The sequence below is a fragment of the Apodemus sylvaticus genome, chromosome 3 (assembly GCF_947179515.1).
Source record: "Apodemus sylvaticus chromosome 3, mApoSyl1.1, whole genome shotgun sequence".
Lineage (NCBI taxonomy): Eukaryota > Metazoa > Chordata > Mammalia > Rodentia > Muridae > Apodemus > Apodemus sylvaticus.
Genome location: NC_067474.1, coordinates 125,211,762 through 125,235,266, shown reverse-complemented (window position 1 = coordinate 125,235,266; position 23,505 = coordinate 125,211,762). Strand labels below are relative to the sequence as shown.

Sequence of the window (23,505 nt, the reverse complement as noted above, 5' to 3'; positions counted from 1 at the left end):
TAAACATGATATTTAAGATGAAAGAAATTTATGCAAAGTGCCACAGTAACAGCCATACTTGCCTTAAAATGTCTGAACATTAGCAAATTGTTTTCTAAAAATGACTGAGAAATTAAAAAAAAAATTGTCCTAATTTAGAGATGTAAAATCTGAAAAACAGAGATGGACTTTTATAACTATGTCCTGTAGTACAGTAGAGAGCAGAGCTGTCTGCATGTAATAGTACAGCATACATCTTGCTTGACTGTGCTGCAATGCATGCTCTTTTGCTTGGTTTCTACTATTTACTACTGAGGTGTCTTTGGAAAAGTAATACCGTTTTTTTTTTCCTGAGTTTTCTTATCTTTAAGATGGGAATATAAATATTAAATGCCCTTATCTCATTAGTGTATAACACTGTTCAGGAAATGATTTATAAATCACATAATATCATAGAAATACGAAGCAGTGATATTATTCCTATGTTGTTAACACCTACGTGGAAGTAAATAGGTCAGCCATAGTGGAATTCACCTGAATTCTTAGCACTTGGGAGGCAAAGGCAGAAAGACTAGACTTCAAAGCAAGTCTGACACCCCGAAAAAGGGTGAAATAAAACTTATTTGATAACTGTAGAATATAACTATAAATTGGAAAAGAGGAGTGAACAAAGAAAAAGTAACCCGCTTGAGGAAGAAGGGAAGGATGAAGACAACTGAGCAGGCCTGAGAGGTTAGTAAATTTTGATATGACTCTAATAAGCAAAACATTTAATTATATGTATCAGTGAATTGCCTCTGCGAAAACAGCTGGACACTAATAAAAGCAAACAATCAATTGTTTCATCAGAAATATCCAGGAGTTAATAAACAAGAGCTTATATTCCTCTGGAGAATATCAGTCTGAATAAATCTAAACGACAATTTAATAAAAGTTCTTTTGTTGGCAATAAACTTCATATTTAAGCATCGGCATTTAAAGACATATATGAAAGGCATACACAGAAACTTTTGAAATGAAATTGAAAAAGTATCTATGTTAACTGGGGAACTAAAATTTTGGGATGATCATTTAGCTTGTTTTAAGTGACAATCATACTGTGATTAAGTAGGAAAATTTCATTGTTTTGCAAAATGTATGCGTAAAATTTAAGGAGCATTAATTTGCTTTGAAATGGTTTGTTTAAAGCCTAATAAATATATAAGATATCTTAAACGTTTTTGTAAAGTTTAACATTTTAAACTCCACAAATTTAGTTGTTATAAACATTACAAGTCTGTCATTATTGGTTGATAAAAAATACTGTTTTATATGTATGGGTTGGGGATTAAACCAGGACCTCATGTATGTGAAGCACATACTCTATCAGAAAGTTACATCCTAAGTTCTGAATAATATAGTTTTTATTATTTTCTGCTTGTCAATATTTTCTGTTTTCAGTCTGAGACTGATTGAAATAAAAAGTTTTAAAAATGTACTGATCTGAGGCCTGGAGAGATGGCTGAGCAAACATACATGAGTTTGATTTCTAGCACCCATTTGAAAAGCTGGGATTCTTAGGTAGCCTGTAATCCCTGTGATAATAAGGCAGAGAGAGAAGGCTCTCTGGGTCACCTTAGTCTGGATATCCATGGAGCATATAGTACTGACCCATTGGAAAGTTAGCAGTTAGCCTATTTAGAAGCTAGACTTGGCACTGCACAGCAGTGCTTGTAAGTAAGCCTTGTTTTATTTCATGATAATCTCTAAAGAACAAGAATAGTGATGCTAATTATTCAAATGTGCTGTAAAATGTGCCCTTTCCGTGAAATGTAAACACATAAAAGTATTTTAAGAAAGAAAAATATATATTTACCTAACTTTTATTGCAGAATATTGCTGTAATTGTTTTATTTTATCATTAGCTGCATAAAAGGCAACTAATATGGGTGCTGGGAACCAAACTCTACTCCTGTATGTATTAAGAGCAGTCAGTATAAATTCTTACCTGTGGATTCATCTCTCCAATTCTTAATTAGTTGTTCTTACTCTCTCAGTATCTTTAATCAGAATTAAATGAAGGTGGGAGAAGATAGTTTAAGGTCAGCCTGGGCAACAAGAGTGAGCTGAGGGCAGTTTGATAACTCAGTGAGACCCTTTCTGGAAGTTAAAAGTTAAAGGGGTCAGAGGTGTTACTAGGGCTACAATCCAGTAGTTGAACTCTTGCCTAGCTTACATGACGAAGGCCCAATTGAGAGTATGGCCAAATCAAACAAAAACTCAAACCATCAATTACAAGGAAAAGCTCCATGGCAAAGCAAGAACAGCAGCCCTCCGCACCCCAAACAAAAACAAAGCAACACAAAACAGCAGCAGCACCTCACTCTAGAACTGTAGGAACAGGCAGTTATTATGGAAAGTGCTTGGGACAGAAGTATGGCAGAAGATGTTTAATTCTTTTAAACTTTGGAATGTTTGCATAGTCTTTGTTCGATTGCCCCTAATTCAAATACTAGAAATTCAAGTTTTGAGACTCATGTGCCTGAAACAATTTTGCACTTTGGAGCAGGATAGCCTGTGACTTTTAGGTTAAGGATGTTGAATCTGTATACTTGCCACTCTAAGATTTTAGACATGCACTGGGGGCATTAGGATGTAGTTTTGACAGACAGATGAGGGCTACTTGAAAGGAAAAAGAACTTTGGAAAAGGACTAAGCACAAATCTCTATCAGGAAGTTTTCATTCATACAATTGACAATGTGAACACATAGTCTGGTTCCTTGTAAGCATGTCTACCAACTCCAATATGCCCCAAGTTACAAGACTTTCTGCAAAGGCAACAAATAACATTACATAATACCCCAATAGAGATAGGCATCTTGAGAAAGATTAGGATAGTACAAGAATGGGAACAAAATCAAGACTTCAATCTCAAACGATTGTGAAAAATATTAAACATTGTCTCAGACCAGGCGTAAAAAATACAGTACAATCCTAATCAGAATACGAAAAATTGTACTCACGTCTCGAGCTTTCACATAGAAGGCCTCTTGGAAAGCAGCTTCTAATGAGCCAATAAAAAATACAGGATGGCAGTCACCATATCTATAGGAAAAATTATGTATATTAATAAAGAAATGTTTGAAATTCATACCAAAGTCATATAAGTTGACTTAAAAGACTGATAAGTAAATCTTGTGGCTAATATCTAGTACAGACCAAAAACCAATCAACTTCTTTTAATGTCTGAATAACATCTGTGAATTTTAAAAATTCTTCTTGGTCTGTACAAATATATCAGAACACTGGAATTTTTAAAAATAAGAAAATATATATGATAAGTGCTATGGAACTGTGACACAAGAAGCACTTCCTGGCTAATTAATTCATCAGATTTTGCTGTTACATTTTTTCCTTGTTTTATTTCATTTATTTGAGAATACTATAACAGAAGAAGAAAACTGATTCTTATATTTCCATATTATAGCATTAACATTAAAAGAGGAATATCATTTATATCAGAGTGAAATTAAACAGTATCCTTAAACACTTCAGTAAACTCCAAAAGGAACTTATGAAAAGTCTTAAAAAGAAATGCTACAGAATCCAAAAACAAAAGTTGAAAGAAAAATTCTCTTATATTTAAATTTTAATTATCTTTTACTATTGAGTAAATGATTTTTGTTTGTTCTAAGATATACTAAAAATTAGTATGATATATCCTTGTCCTATGAGGAACATAAGACACTACAGGAATGATCTATGTATTAAACTTTTATATTAAACATGTATAAACTTTTATTAAACTGTATAAAGATACAGGGATAAATAATAAATTTCTGCATTGCTACAAATGGTTTAGTTATTATATCACACTAAATACTAAGTCTTTCTCTATTAGTACTGTATGAATTGATTCAGAAATCCTTTGAATACTCTATGGAGAAATGTTAAATAATTTCTAATTAAAATTACACCAAAAAAATCACAGTAGTATAAGAGAACATCAATTTTATAGTTAATATCCTAACCCTACCTTGAAGAAAACTCTGCTGTAAATTGTAATAAGGCATCTCCTTCATTTTCTGCGTTTTCTGGCACTAAAAAACAAACAAAAGAAAAAACAAAAACAAAAAAAACAAAACAAATAGACACAAAAAACAAACCACATAACATCTAATCCCACATATAAGAAATATATTTAATCAATAAAGAGGAAATAAAATTAAGTTTAGCTTCTGTGATATATCTGATGGGACATTTTTAACATACATTAGATTTTATCAAGCAGAATAAAGAATCATTAAGAAAATTCCAATGAATAGATACAAACCTATTAGGCATCTAAATAATGTGCAACTGTCAACTAGGATTTCAATTTTCTTGAAATATATATCTTGACATTAAATTACATAATATTTGAATGTATTTTAAAGAATTCACTAATTGGAAAATTGCCAAATTTATGTAAATATTATATAAATTTCTGTTAAAAGTAGCCCCAATTTTACCAAGTGAATAGGCCACAAAAAGATTTATATTAGAAATCATTTTGCATATAGCGTCCTTTCTTATTCTCTATCATACATCTCAGAAGTGAAAATGAGAAAGATGGTATATATATTCTTTTTCCTTCTAACAATGGATAGCAACAATGAATAAAAAGGTAGTATTACTATTCATCTTCATAATGACATCTCTGACACATAGGGAACAAGTACTATCAACAGAAAGTACTGTTTGTCAATCAACTTCCAAGAAAAAAATAAATAGAATTGAAACTATACACTGAAATGTTTACTACACACTTTTTTTTCATTTTTACAAGCACTTAGAAAATCTGGAGGGTTAGTAAAAAATCAGAATTCAACAGACTCTGGTTATAATGAAGCAAATCTACTTCTAAACTTACAGAACGTGGTTTTAGAGTCTACTGTTCTTCGTAAATATAATACTAGAAGGGAGAATTATAATGCTTGTCCCAAAGAGCTACGAATACTCACTCATTGGAGATTTTCTCAGAGTAGATGTTGCCATGCCAAATACTTCTCCGTCATCCACTCCAAATTCTGAAGCATCTTCAAAGTCATCTCCATCACTATCACTAACCATATGAACATCCGTGCTTTGCTATTTAAGGAGAGTCCTAATTAGATTCAGACTGATTTTAACATATAAAATTCTAAAGTTATGTAATTGTAATAAGATAAAAACTTCAAGTTGAAATCATCAAGTATGAAAGTAAAACTTAATTTTTTCTTAAGTGTAAAACTTTTCATTTTAAAGCTCACAAACATTTCTAAAGAAAATGAAAGACAGTTACAAGCTCAACAAATAGAGATTTCTATGGTATATTAGTGTATAGTACACAAATATGTGACCAATGGGTACAAACAGACTCAGAGACAAATTTAAGCTAAGAGTCTCTCAAAAGGCTATGTGAATCTGGCAAGCAGAAACAAGGCAACATTCAGACTTGTTATTTCCTGACTGTAGTAAAACCTCAGTAAGACAGACGCTAGTATCCTATCTGTACAGTGTCATTAGGAGATACATAAAACAGACACACATGAAATTTCAATGTAAATTGAAGCCTACTGACCATGAAAAATGATAGCATGTTTTAATTAGTAAGCTGTTATTGAGAATTTACTATGTGATAGGCACTGATAAACATACACTACTTATTCTATAGCAACAAGATGTTGAAGTTTAATATATTAAACATACCAGCTTCAAGATAAAAACCCGTCTGCTATTCTCTAGATTCAGATACTATTCTAAAATGTTAAGATTTGAACTGGGTAATAAGTACCAATGAATGTTTAGGCCTTTTCTAAGCAAAGCAATTGGCTAAATAGCAATGCTATGGTCAACAAATACTACTCAGGAAATAAACTTTTTATTCTCTAAAATAATGGTGCTATGTATTTAAGTTATAATGTACTAGAAACTATTTGACATAAGAGTTTAACTTAAAATTAAAGTTAATATTGAGTATAGAGGTGTGTGTGTGTGTGTGTGTGTGTGTGTGTGTGTGTGTGTATGTACCCTCCTGTCCATTTTAAAGCAAATTGGTGGTGATCCTTTTCAAAACAAGCCAGTAAGATGAACATCTACTATAAAATCAGTGTTTTTCAGCCCAGTGGTTCAATGACCTTTTTCACACTGGTCTCCTTCTGCATAACAGACATTTACAATTTATAAAAGTAGCAAACTTACAGGTATGAAATAGCATTGAAAAAAATTTTATTGTTGTTGTCACAACATGAGCAAACTGTATTAAAGGGTTGCAGCACTAGGAAGGCTGAAAAACCACTGTATAAGATGCTTTTAAATTCCCCCTGTGTTTTATCCAGTCAAATATCTGCAATATGAAGGTGTCTAAACGTTTGAGACTTAAAGAAACACAAGCACAAAATCTGTAAGGTACACTCCATGTTCTTTTCCAGTGTCTAGTCAGATTCATAGGCAAGTAAAAAGATACCAAGGATTAAACTGAAAACCTCCCTACTACTTCCACTAGCTTGCTTAGCAGTATTTAACCCTCCAAGAAGCATAAGATTAAGAACGAAGGTTGAGGGACACAGAAAACTGGGAGTTAGGAATACTTGATATACATTGCTTTCCTATTTTTTTTTTAAACTTCATTTCTCTTACTGTCTTATATCTACTGTGTTTCTCCAAATGGAGACTCATTTCATAAACAATGGTTTAATCTTCTATATGACTCAGTATATAGTTTTTATACAAAGCATGGAATTTGAATCTCAGAAAGTGAAATCATACGAATACAACCTCTTTGAATGGAGGTATCTAATAAGCCAATTTTATTGGGAAAAAAGTATATTTCAAATATGAATTATTGAAGTATCTGCAAGAATAAGCTACTTAATTATGTATAAGGAACTACCAATCTCTTCACATTTTCTTATCAGCTACCTAACAGGTTAGGAAAAGCTTTTTAACTTAAAAAAAAAAAAGGAGAGATAAATAATCCCCATTAATATTTGCTGATGAGACTAGATAATCTTTGGTATCTGTTACAGTTGCAATAAAATTCTTTGAATCTTAAGAATCTATTAATTAAGATTTTTAAAACAACTAAGAAAATTTGAGATTCTGTTTTGTCTGTTCTATTAACTTGTTCACTTTGCAAATTTTCATTACATTCTCTGGACTCATTCAAAGAAAACAGGCCATGCCCCTATAGCCACAGTATAAGATTTATGAAGACAATTATAATGTTGAGCAGTAACTGTTATGACACATATGCTTTAATGCAAGCAAGTAGATCAGGAAAAATTTCCAAAAGGAGATGATAGCCAAATTGTTTGTAATAATAATTTAGAACTAATACTTTGCATTAAAACCAAAAGAAGTGAAACAGATGTTCTCTTTGGCAGACATATATGGACACATATGTCTAATATGTGATTTAGACATCAAAGCTCCACAGAGTGTGTGTACGTAAGACAGACTTCACTGCTGCAGAACACATTTGGAAACACTGGTACTCGGAGTTGCATACTATATGGGAAAACGTCTAGCAAAGAACTTGATATTTAAAACTACGGAATTAAGAAAAACAAAACCAAAATAATGGGTTTTAGGTGTAGCAGAGATTGGATTTAGGGCGCTCTCCATGAGAGGGAACACATGCCTAATGTTCAGATGGCCAAAAATGTGGGGCCAAATAGGCCCTGGGCCTAAAGGAAAATAAGACACTACTGCTCTCCTAAAGAGGCATAGCAATAAAAATGACTCCTAACAACATTCTGCCATGCTTACAGAGATGATAATTGGACAATGTGTAAAGAGTGAGAGACCCTGGAATACTCAGTCCTGAATGGGATCTCTTCATCAAAATCTCCCCTTCAGAGCTGAGAAATCTACTCCAACGAGGACATGGAAGGATTAAGAGCGAGGGGTTATAAACAGTGTTGTCCAGATACAGCAGACTTATGAATATATACAGAGACACAAAAGAGGTATGCATGCGTGGTATCTGAACATACTCAAGCCAGAGCCCCAGCACTGGGAGGGGTCACAGGCTCTCACTCAAACCAAGAAGCTATCTGCAATTAGAACCCATTTGGAAAGAAAAACTTAGTTTTCACTAATGGAGTTTTGTGAGATATACTAACCACATTTTAGGGTAGGCCTCATGTACAGTAGTCAATACAAATTTTATATATATTTTGTCTCAAGATTACTTTGCTTAGGGATCTTTTGTCTTAGTGTTCTTTTTTTATATGTTTTGGCTTCCATTTTATGGAGTCTGTTTGTGTTTATTGGGGGTTTTTTTTGGTTGAGATTTATTTACTTTTTAAAGAGGAGAGAGAGAAACAAAGTGTGAAGTTGAGCAGGCCAGAAGGATCTAGGAGGCTAAGCTGATCAAGATATACCATATGTACAAAAACTTTTTGAGAAAATTTTATTTGAAATTAAAAAAAATGATTACATGGTTTCCCCTCCCTTTCTTTCCTCCAGCCTTTCCCATATACCCCTCACTGATTCTGTACATATATACTCTCTCTCTCATATTCATGAACTACTATATATATATATATATATATATATATATAATCTTAAATATATGAGTAAAACCTGATTAATCCATATAATGTTACTCATTTCAATATGATTTCAGGTTTGAGCACTTGGTATTGGATAACAACTGGGAGCTCTTTCCTGAGAAGACAGCACTCCATAATTGCTTGTAGTGTGTTGTCTAGAGCTGAAGCTGCATGAGACTGCCCCTTGTTCATTCATGGTAGCGTGTAAGCTGGTATCATCCCTGTTCAGGTCTTATTAGGTAGCCATGTTGATGAAACTTCATTAATGTAAATTCTTTAACATTTCAAGGAGACAAAAATCTCAAAGAAAGTTCCCTGTTCCTCTGACATTCATCTTCCCACATGTCTTCCACTATGATCCCTGAGGTACAGAAGACCTTTGGGAGATGGATCAGTTGGGGCTGAGGTACAGAAGACCTTCGGGAGATGGATCAGTTGGGGCTGGGCTCCATAAGGTCACTTGATTTCTGCGATTCTTTTGATTTATGTGGTTTTCTATAATGGTTTTCCCTCTATCTCTTGCAAAAAGAGATTTTGGTGGAGAGATTTAATTTTAAAAATTAAAGGTTATTTTTAAAAGTAACATTTACCTTAAATGTAACTATGGAAAAAAGCCTACAATCAACCAAAGAAACATTAATTTATAATCCAAAGAGTTATAGCTATATACCATATAATATTGCACACGAGTCTGTATTCACACTATAATTGCAAAATGTGACTAATACAAACCCTAAAGTTCAGTGAAAATTCAAAGACATGACAGAACATGCTACCTTATACTTTAATAGATCGATTCAATTTTAGTCACATGGTAAGAAGCCAGTGGTGAATGAATTCAACAGAAAATAAGGAAATAGAGAGTCTTCTAATATAGCTTACTTTAAAAAAAATATCATTTGAGAGGACCTAGGTTTATAGGATTATTTGTTGTGTGTGTGTGTGTGTGTGTGTGTGTATGTATGTGTGTGGTTTGTGTCTCTGTGTGTATATGTATGTATACGCATGAATGCCAAGTCATATGTGCCACAGTGAGCACACAAAGGTCAGAAGGCAGCTTCTGGGAGTTGGTTCTCTCCTTCCACGGTGTGGCTCCCAGGGATAAAATTCAAGTTGCACTGCATGGTATTGGTATAGTGACAGGCAGGTAGATCAATGGAATAGAATTGAAGACTCAGAAATGAACCCACACACTTATGGTCACTTGATAGTTGACAAAGGAGCTAAAACCATCCAGTGGGAAAAAGATAGTCTTTTCAACAAATGGTGCTGGTTCATATCTTGAGCTTCATTTAATCTGTGAATTGTGTCTACAGTATTCCAAGCTTCTGGGATAATTTCCGCTTATCAGTGACTGCATTCCATGTATTTTCTTTTGTGATTGGTTTAAATTACTCAGGATAATATTTTCTAGTTCTACCCATTTGCCTTAGAAGTTCATGAATTCATTGTTTTTAAAAGCTGAGTAGTATTTCAATGTGTAAATATACCACATTTTCTGTATCCATTCCTCCACTGAGGGACATTTGGGTTCTTTCCAGCTTCTGGATATTATAAATAAGGCTGCTATGAACAAAGTGGGACATGTGTCCTTATTACATGCAGGATAATCCTCTGGGTATATGCCCAGGCGTGGTATAGCAGGGTCCTCCTGTAGTATTATACCCAATTTTCTGAAACCAACTGCCAGATTGATTTCCAGAGTGGTTTTACCAGCTTGCAATCCAACCAGCAATGGAGGAATGTTCCTCTTTCTCCACATCTTGCCAGCATCTGCTATCACCTGCATTTTTGATCTCAGTTATTCTGATTGGTGTTAGGTGGAATCTCAGGGTCGTTTTGATTTGCATTTTGATTGCAATTTCCCTGATGACTAAGAATTTTGAACATTTCTTTAAGTGCATCTTTGCCATTCGAGATTCCTCAGTTGAGAAGTTGTTGTTTAACTCTATACCCCGTTTTTAATAGGATTATTTGGTTCTCTGGAATCAATTTATTCTTGAGTTCTCTGTATATTTTGGTTGGTAAAGATCTTTTCCCAATCTGTGGGCTACTGTTTTGTCCTACTGACAGTGTCTTTGGCCTTACAGAACATTTTCAGTTTTATGAGGTCTCATTTGTCAATTATTGATCTTAGAGCATGAATCATTGGTATTCTGCTTAAGAAAATTTCCCATCCCAATGTGTTCATGGTTCTTTCTCACTCTCTCTTCTATTAGATACAGCATGTCTGGTTTTATGTGGAGGTCTCTGATACACTTGGATTTGAGCTTTGTACAAGGAGATAAGAATGGATGAAAAGATCTGTATGACAAGAATTTCAAGTCTCTGAAGAAAGAAATCTAAGACTTCAGAAGATGGAAAGATCTTACATGCTCATGGATTCCAGGATTAACATGGCTAAAATGGCTATTTTATCAAAAGCAACCTACAGATTTAATACAATCCCTATCAAAATTCTAATTCAATTCTTCACAGAGATAGAAAAGGCAATTCTCAAATACATTTGGAATAACAAAAAAAAACCCAGGAGAGCAAAAACCATTCTGGGGTAATCGCCATCCCTGACCTTGAGCTGTACTATAGACCAATAGTGATAAAAACCACATGGTATTGGTTTTTATCATGCTCAATGAAACAGAATTGAACACTCAGAAATAAACCCACATAACTATGGTCCCTTTATATTTAATAAAGATGTCAAAACCATCCAGTAGAAAAAAGATAGCATTTTCAAAAATTAGTGCTGGTACAACTGGGATTGGCATGCAGAATTTTCTTTTATTATTCAGTCTTGAGAGAATCTGTATTTTCTTAAATTTATCTATTTTTTTCTTAGCTAAATTGTGTGTGTGTGTGTGTGTGTGTATTCAAAGTACAATAGGCCCATCCTGATCCATGAGGCCATGTTCCATGATCACTAATGGATATTTAAAATCTCAAATGGAACCAAGCAATGTATCTACATTTTTCTTCTAAATAGCTATACCATAAACATTTTGTTATTTCCAACTTAACTAAAAATTTTATCATGTGTTATTTTTTCATCCATAACTTTCACGTCTGAAGCACTGTAGCCAAACTGAATGAATTTCTATTATCCCTTTCATGGTTTTGTAAAAAAAAAAAAAAAAAAAAAAAAAAAGATTTATTATTCCCTTTGTAGATCTTAGTAAACAGAATGTAATCTATATAGTATGGGTTTTTTTGTTTGTTTTTTTGTTTTGTCTTTCTTTCCTTCCTTACACATAAAAACTTTTACTTTTTCTCCTAAAGCAGTGGTTCTCAACTTTCCTAATGATGAGACCCTTTAATGCAGTTCCTCATATTGTGGTGACCTCTAAATATAAAATTATTTCTGCTTTATAACTCTAATTTTGCTACTGTTATAAATCATAATACAAAGAAATGACATGGAGGATATCTGATATACAAACCCCGTGAAAGGATCATAAAGTCATGATCTACAGGTTGAGAGCCACACTGCCCTAAAAAACTCACTGTAGATTTTCTTTTGGTCTGTTATTTCAATTTGATTAAAATTTAATTCAAATTCAGTGCATCCCAGAATCTGGAGAAATGGTTCCCATTTAGCTGTTCTTCCAGAGGACCTTGCTTTGATTCTCAGTACTCACACAGTACCTTACAACCTACTGTATTCCTATCCCAGTGGATCAGATGCCTTCTTCCTCTGGGTGGTGGTTTGTATGCTCCTCCCAGGGAGTGGGACTATTAGAAGGTGTGGCCTTATTGGAGGAAGTGTGTCACTGTGGGGATGGGCTTGGAGATCTTCTTCCTAGATATCTGACCATGCCAAGTCTGTTCCTGGCTTCCTTTGGATAAAGATATAGAACCTTCAGCTCCTCCTGTACCATGCCTGCCTAGATGCTGCCATGCTTCTGCCTTGAATAACAATGGACTAACCTCTGAACCTGTAAGCCAACCCCAATTAAATGTTGTCATTTATAAGGCTTGCCTTGATCATGGTGTCTGCTCACAGCAGTAAAACCCTAACTACGCCACTGCACCCACAGGCACTGAATGCACATAGTTCATACACATACAGACAAAACACCCATCCACTTAAAATAAAACTAAAGGGAAAATTTTAAAGCTTTCTAATTTGGTACTTCCTTAAGGATTTTATGTCTGAATAATCTGTCTATTAAGCTGTTCCCTAATACTCCTGTATTATTTTTTTTCCTCTTTGATTTTATTAAGTACTCTGCCTTATACATTTAGGTATTCCAACAGGGTGTGTGTGTGTCTGTGTGTGTGTATAAATAATATATTGTATCAGAAGCCATCTAGGAAAGGCTATGGCAAGCAAGTGAGTTTCCTAGAAATGGCCCACCATTTTGCATGATTACAATAGGTGACCTCTGGAGAGGCAAGGCCCTGAAGACTTCAGCCCAGGATTGTTTCTCATGGCTGATATGAGTTCCTATCATTACTACATAGTCTAATGATTCCTGGGCATCAGCCTGCCCTACTGGACAAATTTTCTGCAAAGCAACATGAAGATGAACTTCCATAAATTAATGCTGTTTAGATGAATTAATGATTTTAGACTTCCTAATTTGATTCAAATAATTTTAGGAAGAAAATATAAGAAAATGGTTTCAGTTGTTTTGCCAGAAAGATAAAGTAGTTAGAATAAAGAATAAAATGTGCCCGTCCTCATAGAATAGTGAGTAAAGAGTGCATTATAAGAAAAACAATAAGCTCTCACAAATTACACTAAAAATAGGGTTGAGACAAATTTATGATTAGAGAAAAACATTCATTCTAGATCAGGTTCAAGGATAAAGCCACAGGAGTACACTATGATAAAACAAAGCCATGTTAAACTGTTGCTTTGAACTTATAATCAGCTTATAGAATGAAACACCACTTTGAACTTACTAATGACATCCTTCTGAAATTTCCCTTTTGTGTAACATCTTATCTAAAGGTAGTTTTATAAAGCATTTTTGTCTGAGAAGATAGAAGGTCATAGAGAAGAAATGAAGTGTGGCATTTGGGGATCTAGCCCATCCACTAAATTAATATCTGTGGCATTTTGGGCACAGCCATATATATATGAATGACTGTATGTGCATATATGTGTGTAGGTATATGTATATGTGTATAAGTATGTATGTGAACATATGAAAATAATGGAACAAGTGATTGGGCCCAGCCACTGTGTGTGTGTGTTTGTGTGTGTGTGTCTGCATGTGTCTGACTTTCTTTTTCTTTCCCTGTGAAATTGCCAAAAGTCATCAGCTTTTGGTCCAGAACACAACAGTGAGAGTTAAATTGCCAGAAGCCAAAGGATTCTGAACTCCAGAAAAGTAACAGAGTTATAGGGACAGAGGTCATCAGCCTTTTACCTATATCAGACACTATGGCCCTCCTTAGTACCTTACACTGCCAGATATGGCTTCTGGCAGTGATGTATGCTTTTAAAATTACTATAAATTCACAGTATATAATAGGTTACTGGCACAATAAATCATAATACTCATGCTTTCTTTCCCAGCCTCTTAAGACCAACATCAAAGTTAGGCAAGGAAATATTATCTATAACTATGGAACAGAATTAAGACAATACCTTTTTTTATTTTATGGCTCATATACACACAGAGCTTCAAAATAAAACAAATATAAAATATACCCCATTTTTTCTGCTTCTTGGTATTATTATTTAGAGTCTGTATGTACTTCTCTCAATGAATAAGTGATTTGTCAGCTTTGATTTTTAGTACCTTGCTATAAGTATAAAAGTATCTACTTATAAGCTATAGAACCTTGAGGCTCAATTCCAATAAAGGCACTCAATTATGTAGGTTTAAAAAAATTTGACAATTCTAGGTAAAAATCATCTAAAAACAATCTGTCTGAAATATGTATGTTGAAATGTGAAACTAAGAGAACAAGAAACATGTTAGGAATAATCTTGCGTGGAAAGTTTCTGCCTTCAAATTTTGACTGTGACATCATTCACACTACATTAACATTACCAATTCATTGCTGTGAAGGAAAAAAAAAAACAGGAATTGGGCAGGTAAGTGGAAGATATGTGCCTTCAGTTCAATGAAAAGCTGGAAAATAGGCTTACCTCTTCTGATTGCTCACGGGTCTGTACAGGTGAAGTTCTTCTTCCCACAGTTAGTCGATGGCAGGGATAAGAGAGGCCTGATTCAGCAAGACACATCTGCAAAAAGTAAAGTGCATCATTTGAAACAAAATATAGCTTCTATCAAAAGAAGGAGTTTGGATTTCTATTGTTTTCTATAATTTTTAAGCTATGTTAGAAAGCTATCAGCCTGGGTATAACATTACAAACAGGGCTCTGACATTCTAAAACTTTTCACCAAGTAAAATATGCTGTTAACCAGGCATGCTGACACATGCCTTTAATCTTAGCACTTGAGAGGCAGAGGCAGGTATATCTCTAGGAGTTCAAGATCAGCCTGAACTATGTACTAAGTTCCAAGACAGCTGAGACTCAAAGATATTGAGACATTGGTCTTAAAAAAAGAAAAACACTGTAATCAATACTAATTTTCAGAACAAAACATATGAGAGAAAACAGAAATTATATGCAAGGCCAAATTTATATTGCCCTCAGTGCAGGTCTGTTAATAGACTCATTTATAGAATAAGATCCCCATTTCCTACCATGAACATATGGAAGCATATGTACCAAAGACCAAGGTGTTTTTATTTTACCACACAGTTACAATGTTATTTATACATCAGTACTAACACACAATGTTAAGGATTATAAAGGCTTACAAATCTTAAGTACTTGTAAAGAAATTACTTGGTTTACATTCTAAACAGTATCCAAAGAATCTGTGCTGTTCAGCAATAACAATTAAGTAACATATATTTATTTCTATTAAAGTTTATAGTGTATCTGATAGTAAATAAAATTAATTTTAAGGTTTAAATTGAAATTGGGCAAGCATAAAAAAATCTGACTGGAGTTTGTTTCATAAGTATCAATTATCTTAAGGAAGTAATCAGATTCTAAGAAAATGCACCTAAAATTTTTTATCTGTTTCAGAATTAGTGTATCCCCTCAATAAAATTCAAAGTAAAAAAGTAATGTGAAAGAATTGGGATTAACAAAACAATTTTATATGCCAACAGTTCACGATGATTATCAGTATCATATTTTAGTATTGTAGTGCATGCTACATATCATTTATTCTGTAATGGTATTTTATTCTCGTGTTATTTTGGTTAACTTCTATGTACAGAGTCTTTGTATTTCTTGTCATTTGATTATGTAGGAGAAGTAAAACAATATTAAGGCGAGCTGCAGAGAAGCCTCGGTGGCTAAGAATACTGTTCTTCCAGAGGACCTGGGTTTGCTTCTTGACAACCAGCACATTCTGACATTCACTGTAACTACTTCTGGAGGAGCTATTACCCTTCTCAGGTTTCTGTGTGGTATATATGCACATGATACACTTACTTGCAGGAAAAACACTTCCGCACATAAAATGAAAATATGTAATTCTTAAAAACCAAACAAAATAATGTTCAAGGCTGGAGGTAAAGCTTAGTGGAAGAGCACACACTCCTGCATGCTCAACTGATTTCCTGAACTCAAGACAACAACACAATTACACAGAAAGTGTATGTGCCTCTGGCAAACTGGAATGTATACATGTACTCAATGTAATGGTGACGTAAATCAATGTTTCTTTTATTATTAGAAATAAAATATGGTAGCATTGACACATAAAATTATTCCTTGGTAACTTTGGAGAGATGTGAATTAGTGTGACTTAAAGTGAAGAAATCCAAATATCTACAAATTAATACATTCACAGGCAGCAAACAATAGTGGATGAGGCAAACTAGAATTCAAATATGCTTATATAGGCTAATTATTTCAATGCAAATACTGCTGTGGAAAATAGAGACTTTACATAAATACCCAAGTACGCTGACATACACACAGTATGCTGATAAAAGCCATGTGTTTAGCCAGGTGTGGTGACACATGCCTTTAATCCCAGTAACTGGGAGGCAGAGGCAGGTGTACCTCTGAGTTTGAGGACAACTTGAGTTTTCCATTATCACAGAAAGAAGACTTAAATAGGTTCCCAAATAAAGGTCTGATTTAAAGGGCTTAGGGATGCAGCTCAGTTAGTTGGTAGAGTATTTGCCTATTATGAAAGAGGCCTGGGGTGAAATCCCCAATATCACATAAACATAGGGTGTACCTCATTCCTGGAAGATAGAGAGCTGGGAGGTGGGAGTGGGGAGGGTGGAGGAGCACGCTCATAGAAACAGAGGGTGGGGAGGAAGGGATAGGGATTTTCTGGGGGGGGGGAGAGACAGGGAAAGGGGATAATTAAATAAAATTGAAATGTAAATAAAGAATATATCCAATAAAAAAAAGAATTGCACAAACAAAAGTCAGTCTGCTTAGAACCTCTCCTAATTTTATCACTAAGAAAATTGTTAGAGAACACTTATAGTGAATAAAATATATTTAAGGATAAAATAAATAGTTTTCATAATATATACACATATATATGTATGTATCGCATATTAATAGTGATATACTTTCACTAATTCCAGTCTTTGTAGAATTACAACATAGCATCAAAATTAACTAGCTAAATATATATACAGCTTTCCCACGACATATCTATCAGAGGATAAGAAGCTGCTTTATCCTAAGTATTCACAAAGACTGTCCTACTACATGGTGTTTGTTCAAATCTTTTACTTTGAACTATAAAACACTGTGAAGGCCAAATTATTCTGAAGGAACCAGTCAATAATGTCTCAAGTGCTTGAAGAGCACATATGGAGACTGGATAAGAAATAAGAAAAAGATGTTACCGCAAAGTATATGCTTGATTTTGATTCCTTTCCTCACGATCTCCACCAGAGTTGAAAGAATTTTGTAAACAAGATTTAAAAGATACCTTTAAAATGTTTGAAAAGACAGTTAATATACATTATAGGACAAATGAAAATAATAAATGGAGGAATCACAGTTGACCTAATAATATATAGGCATAGCATTAGATAATATTTTCTCCCTAAGAGAGAACATTGATCTAACATGCCTAATAAAAATTTCTACTACATAGTAGATATTCAACAAGTAGGATATTATTTTGAAAATGAGTACCTGGGGCTTGAGATAAGATATATAATTAGAGTATTAAGAATCATATACTAGCTGGGCAGTGGTGGTGCATGCCTTTAATCCCAGCACTTGGGAGGCAGAGGCAGAGGCAGGTGGATTTCTGAGTTCGAGGCCAGCCTGGTCTACACAGTGAGTTCCAGGACAGCCAGGGCTACACAGAGAAACCCTGTCTTAAAAAACCCAAAAGAACCAAAGAAAGAAAGAAAGAAAGAAAGAGAGAGAAAGAAAGAAAGAAAGAAAGAAAGAAAGAAAGAAAGAAAGAAAGAAAGAAAGAAAGAAAGAAAGAAAGAAAGAAAGAACGAAAGAAAGAAAGAAAGAAAGAACGAAAGAAAGAAAGAAAGAAAGAACGAAAGAAAGAAAGAAAGAAAGAACGAAAGAACGAAAGAAAGAAAGAACGAAAGAACGAAAGAAAGAAAGAACGAAAGAACGAAAGAAAGAAAGAAAGAAAGAAAGAAAGAACGAAAGAAAGAAAGAAAGAAAGAACGAAAGAAAGAACGAAAGAAAGAACGAAAGAAAGAACGAAAGAAAGAAAGAAAGAAAGAAAGAAAGAACGAAAGAAAGAAAGAAAGAAAGAACGAAAGAAAGAAAGAAAGAAAGAACGAAAGAAAGAAAGAAAGAAAGAACGAAAGAAAGAAAGAAAGAAAGAACGAAAGAAAGAAAGAAAGAAAGAACGAAAGAAAGAAAGAAAGAAAGAACGAAAGAAAGAAAGAAAGAAAGAACGAAAGAAAGAAAGAAAGAACGAAAGAAAGAAAGAAAGAACGAACGAAAGAACGAACGAACGAAAGAACGAACGAACGAAAGAAAGAAAGAACGAAAGAAAGAAAGAACGAAAGAAAGAAAGAACGAAAGAAAGAAAGAACGAAAGAAAGAAAGAAAGAACGAAAGAAAGAAAGAACGAAAGAAAGAAAGAACGAAAGAAAGAAAGAACGAAAGAAAGAAAGAAAGAAAGAAAGAAAGAACGAAAGAAAGAACGAAAGAAAGAACGAAAGAAAGAACGAAAGAAAGAACGAACGAAAGAAAGAAAGAAAGAAAGAAAGAAAGAAAGAAAGAAAGAAAGAACGAAAGAAAGAACGAAAGAAAGAACGAAAGAAAGAAAGAAAGAAAGAAAGAAAGAAAGAAAGAAAGAAAGAAAGAAAGAAAGAAAGAAAGAAAGAAAGAACGAAAGAAAGAAAGAAAGAAAGAAAGAAAGAAAGAAAGAAAGAAAGAACGAAAGAAAGAAAGAAAGAAAGAAAGAACGAAAGAACGAACAAAAGAAAGAAAGAAAGAAAGAAAGAAAGAAAGAACCAAAAAAAGAAAGAAAGAAAGAAAGAAAGAAAGAAAGAAAGAAAGAAAGAAGAAAGAAAGAAAAGAATCATATACTGAATGTATATTGACTCAAAGTGTGCTGAATCTCAACCTACTGTACAAATAGGATTAGTAATAACAGTGTTTACATATGTAAATGTATAGAAAGTGTCCTTATTGCATGCTGGGGAATTCTCTGGGTATATGCCCAGGAGAGGTATAGCAGGGTCCTCCGGAAGTATCATATCCAGTTTTCTTAGGAACCGCCAGATTGATTTCCATAGTGGTTGTACCATCTTGCAATCCCACCAGCAGTGAAGGAGTGTTACTCTTTCTCCACATCCTCACCAACACCAGCTGTCTCCTCAGTTTTTAACCTTAGCCATTCTGACTGGTGTGAGGTGAAATCTCAGGGTTGTTTTGATTTACATTTCCCTAATGGCTAATGATGTTGAGCATTTCTTAAGGTGCTTCTTGGCCATCTGAATTTCTTCAGGTGAAAATTCTTTGTTTAGGTCTGTACCCCATTTTTTAATAGGGTTATTTGGTTCCCTGGGGTCTAACTTCTTGAGTACTTTGTATATATTGGATATTAGCCCTCTATCTGATGTAGGGTTGGTGAAGATCTTTTCCCAATATGTTGGTTGCCGTTTTTGTCCTTTTGACTGTGTCCTTTGCCTTACAGAAACTTTGTCAATTCTTGATCTTAGAGCATAAGCTATTGGTGTTCTGTTCAGGAACTTTACCCCTGTGCCTATGTCCTCAAGAGTTTTCCCCAGTTTCTTTTCTATTAGTTTCAGTGTGTCTGGTTTTATGTGGAGGTTATAACAAGTGCTTTTTCATTTAACATAAACAACTGTATAAGTTTAGGATTGTGGTTGTATAGATCACAAAGTAGGTTTCAAGAGGCAGAGCAATTTATTCAAGTGAAACTGGATTGGCCTCTAAAGACTATGAAATTTTCTACAATATCTCTACTCAAGAACAAGCCATTTAAACACAAGAAGCCCTGAAGATGACTGACTCACCACTGTTATACATTTCAAATGCACTGTTTAGTCAGACAAATCACTGAAGCAGTTTAAAGGCAAACTTTATATTGAAGCTGAAATTTCATTTACTGCCAAACAGAGTGTAAATCAAAAAGCTTACTTATTTTTATTCACAAACCAAGGCTTTCTTTTTAAAGTCATTATGTGCTAGAAAAATCACAGAGCTTTAATTTGCAGCAGGTTGAAGCAAGTTTATTAAGAATGCTAGTTACCAAGTACACATCCACTTGTCTGGGCTAGCCCATCGCCACATTCTTGTAGCAGGGTTAAACAGCAGTTTAGTCACCTCATAAGAAAGCTCACTGTTAAAAAGGAAATCACTAATAATGTTCTGGAACCAGTGGAATATTAAAAGAGATGTGCATGTCAAGATCAATTATCTCCAAAACCCCTGTGAACAGAGCTTTAAAAAATTGTATTTGTCACCAGGCTTTGCTGTGTTGTAGTCCTCAATTGATCCAGCAAGTTGGTATGGCTTAATGAACTAAACAGTGACTGTAATAGTAACAAGTCTTGAGACTTTTTTTTTCCCTATGAACATAATCTCATATGCTGATACTAAGTGAGCAACCAGAACTGGAAGAAAAATGGCTGCTTAGAAGGCTCCCCTTTGGAACCATAAGTTATTAGCACTGAGAAATCCTTAGACTTCAGCATGTGTTGATACTGAAGCCTTAACTAACTCAGGTGAAGCTGCCTTTCTTTTCCCTATCAAGTATCCTTGGCCCATTACAACCCCCCAAATGGCACTTTACAGAGACAAGCTATCAGTTACCAACTCCCAAATGTCTACTTGAGTTCTACAAGTCACAAAAGGTTCCAAAATGAGAGAAGTCTCCTCCCAAGAAGGACTACTGAAGGCTCTCAATTACAAAGAGAAATCAGCTATACATGGTAGCCACAAGCTTTCTGCCTAAGTCTTATCTTGGTATAAGCATGCTATCTTGGAGCCTAACCTAGACTTTTCTACTAGTTAGTTAAAAATACAAATAGATATTTAATCATTTTTTTTTTAAAGTGAGCCAACTCTTGGTGCTGCTTTTCTCACAATTGCTTACGTTTAGGATTCTATATACTGGTCCAACATAATTTTTGGGTTTTGATTGATTGACAGATTGGCCAACACAAAGGGACTTTTAATTTTTGCCATTTAAAATCTGTTTGATTTCAGTTCCAAAAAATAGATTATACCACATGGACATGAAGAAAAAAAATTAGCAACATTTCCAAATAGATGCACTCTAATTAGTAAATGCAACATCACAATATTGTTGGACTTTGCTGTCTACTGATTCAGTTGAGTACCCACTTGTTCTACATAATAAAAACTGCAACCTTATTAGTTCAGTCCGGCTCACCCCAGGGACAGTTGTCCCACATCTGCTTAGAGGAATAATTTTACCTGTAGAAAAGAACTAGCTTCAGGAAACATGTCAAGTTGTTTACTGAGGAACTTTAAGTTACATAAGCCACTTGAGCTAAAAGGAGGATTCTATTTTAACTCTATCCCTTTTCAGAAAGGCCAATAATGTAGTTATGAATGAAAGTGTTTGTTTCTAAATATCTCTATTGCTTTAGTCATTTCATTGCTTCTGAGCACCCTCTGGTGGAGGGCAGAAGAGAAAAATAACACAAATATATAATCTTGAGATCAGAAAGGAGAAAAAGAATTGGAATGTGTGCAGAGTTTTTCTTGACTTTCCATATAACTTAATCATTTAGAACTAGCTGATGAGTATGTATTAACCATATGGTTACTTGCAGTCTATAATTCCGTTATTCAATCAACACTTACATTTTTATTACACATCAAGTGCTTAACAGGATACAGACAACCTGGCCTTGGAGACTGACTTTGGTATTTAATGCTATTTCCCAGGGAAGCTGTTTGATCCCATGAGATCTCAGTTTGCTCATCTGAGAAATGAGAATAATCTCTATTGACATCAATAAAAAGATAAGTGAAAAAGTGCCAAGTATAGTACAATTAATTTTGTAACACACGCGGACACACACACAAACATTTTGTCTTTGCATCTACTCCTTCAGAGATAGCAGGGTTGACTTGGAAGTTTTTATTTAGAAGGTCCACCTGATTCTTTTCTTTAATAGTCTAACCCTAAGAGACAGTATTATTTAAGTGTTTTATACAAGTTTATGTAACTACACTTAACCTACTTAGTATGAGTTTGAAACATACATAAAGCACCCTATTATACTACTAATTTATTTTTCTAAATCCAAGATATTCTAAATATGTTAACCAGTGTTTATTAAATAGTTATTCCTAAATGATCAAAGTAACTTTAAATTATATAGAGGTTAATTTCTCTTGTATACCAGTATTATAAATGATACCAATGGAAAGTATGTTTAACTATATTGAAGCTGTGAATACTTCTAAGAGGCCATCTCTAATGTCATTCACTACCTGCTTATTACCAACATTCTAAAAACTTTGTTACAAAGCATTATCAAAAGTCGAGCCTGGAGCTGGCAAAATGGTTCTACGTGTAAAGGCACTTCAATCTCTGGGACCTACTTGGTGCAAGGAGAGAACAGACTTTTATACAGTGGTTCACTAGCCTCTAAGCATGTGCTGGTGGGGGTGGGAAGGGGAGCGACAGCAAGACAGACAAGACAGACAGACAGAAAGACAAACAGAAAGACAGACATAAACAAAATGAGAATATGATTTTAGAGACAAAAGTAGAGCCTGCTTGGGAAGATAACTTAGTGGTAGAATCCTCGTCTAGCATATGGAGGTCCGGGTTCAATTCCAAGCACCACAAAGCAGAATCTACTATAAGCATTTCATTTAGAAATGATGAGATGAGGAGCAGGAACTTTATGAAGTCAGGTAAGTGTATGCAGAACATCCAACTGAAATACATTTAACCCATCTGTAATGCACATACTCGCACCCACACACGTGCCCTGTTGCCACAATTAAAGCTGCCTGTCATAGGATTCTTTTTTTTTTTAACTTTTTTTTATTCGATATATTTTTTATTTACATTTCAAATGATTTCCCCTTTTCTGGCCCCCCACTCCCCGAAAGTCCCATAAACCCCCTTCCCTCCCCCTGTTCTCCCACCCACCCCTTCCCACTTCCCTGTTCTGGTTTTGCCCTATACTGCTACACTGAGTCTTTCCAGAACAAGGGGCCACTCCTCCTTCTTCTTGTACCTCATTTGATGTGTGGATTATGTTTTTGGTATTCCAGGTTTCTAGGTTAATATCCACTTATTAGTGAGTGCATACCATGATTGATCTTTTGAGACTGGGTTATCTCACTTAGCATGATGTTCTCCAGCTCCATCCAACTACCTAAGAATTTCATGAATTCATTATTTTTAATGGCTGAATAGTACTCCATTGTGTATATATACCACATTTTTTGCATCCATTCTACTGTTGAGGGATACCTGGGTTCTTTCCAGCTTCTGGCTATTATAAATA

At 34.4% G+C, this 23,505-nt stretch overlaps 1 protein-coding gene across 1 annotated transcript in view; it reads right to left on the bottom strand.

The window, feature by feature from the left end:
* Window positions 1–23,505, bottom strand: part of Faf1 (Fas associated factor 1) — a 301,749-nt gene that overhangs the window by 120,905 nt on the left and 157,339 nt on the right. Inside the window, exons 9-12 of the mRNA XM_052176992.1 lie at window positions 14,642–14,737; window positions 4,963–5,089; window positions 3,996–4,059; window positions 2,983–3,064 (exon numbers count right to left, since the gene is read on the bottom strand). Coding sequence (XP_052032952.1) covers window positions 2,983–3,064; window positions 3,996–4,059; window positions 4,963–5,089; window positions 14,642–14,737 — 369 coding nt within the window. The remainder of the gene's footprint in view (window positions 1–2,982; window positions 3,065–3,995; window positions 4,060–4,962; window positions 5,090–14,641; window positions 14,738–23,505) is intronic.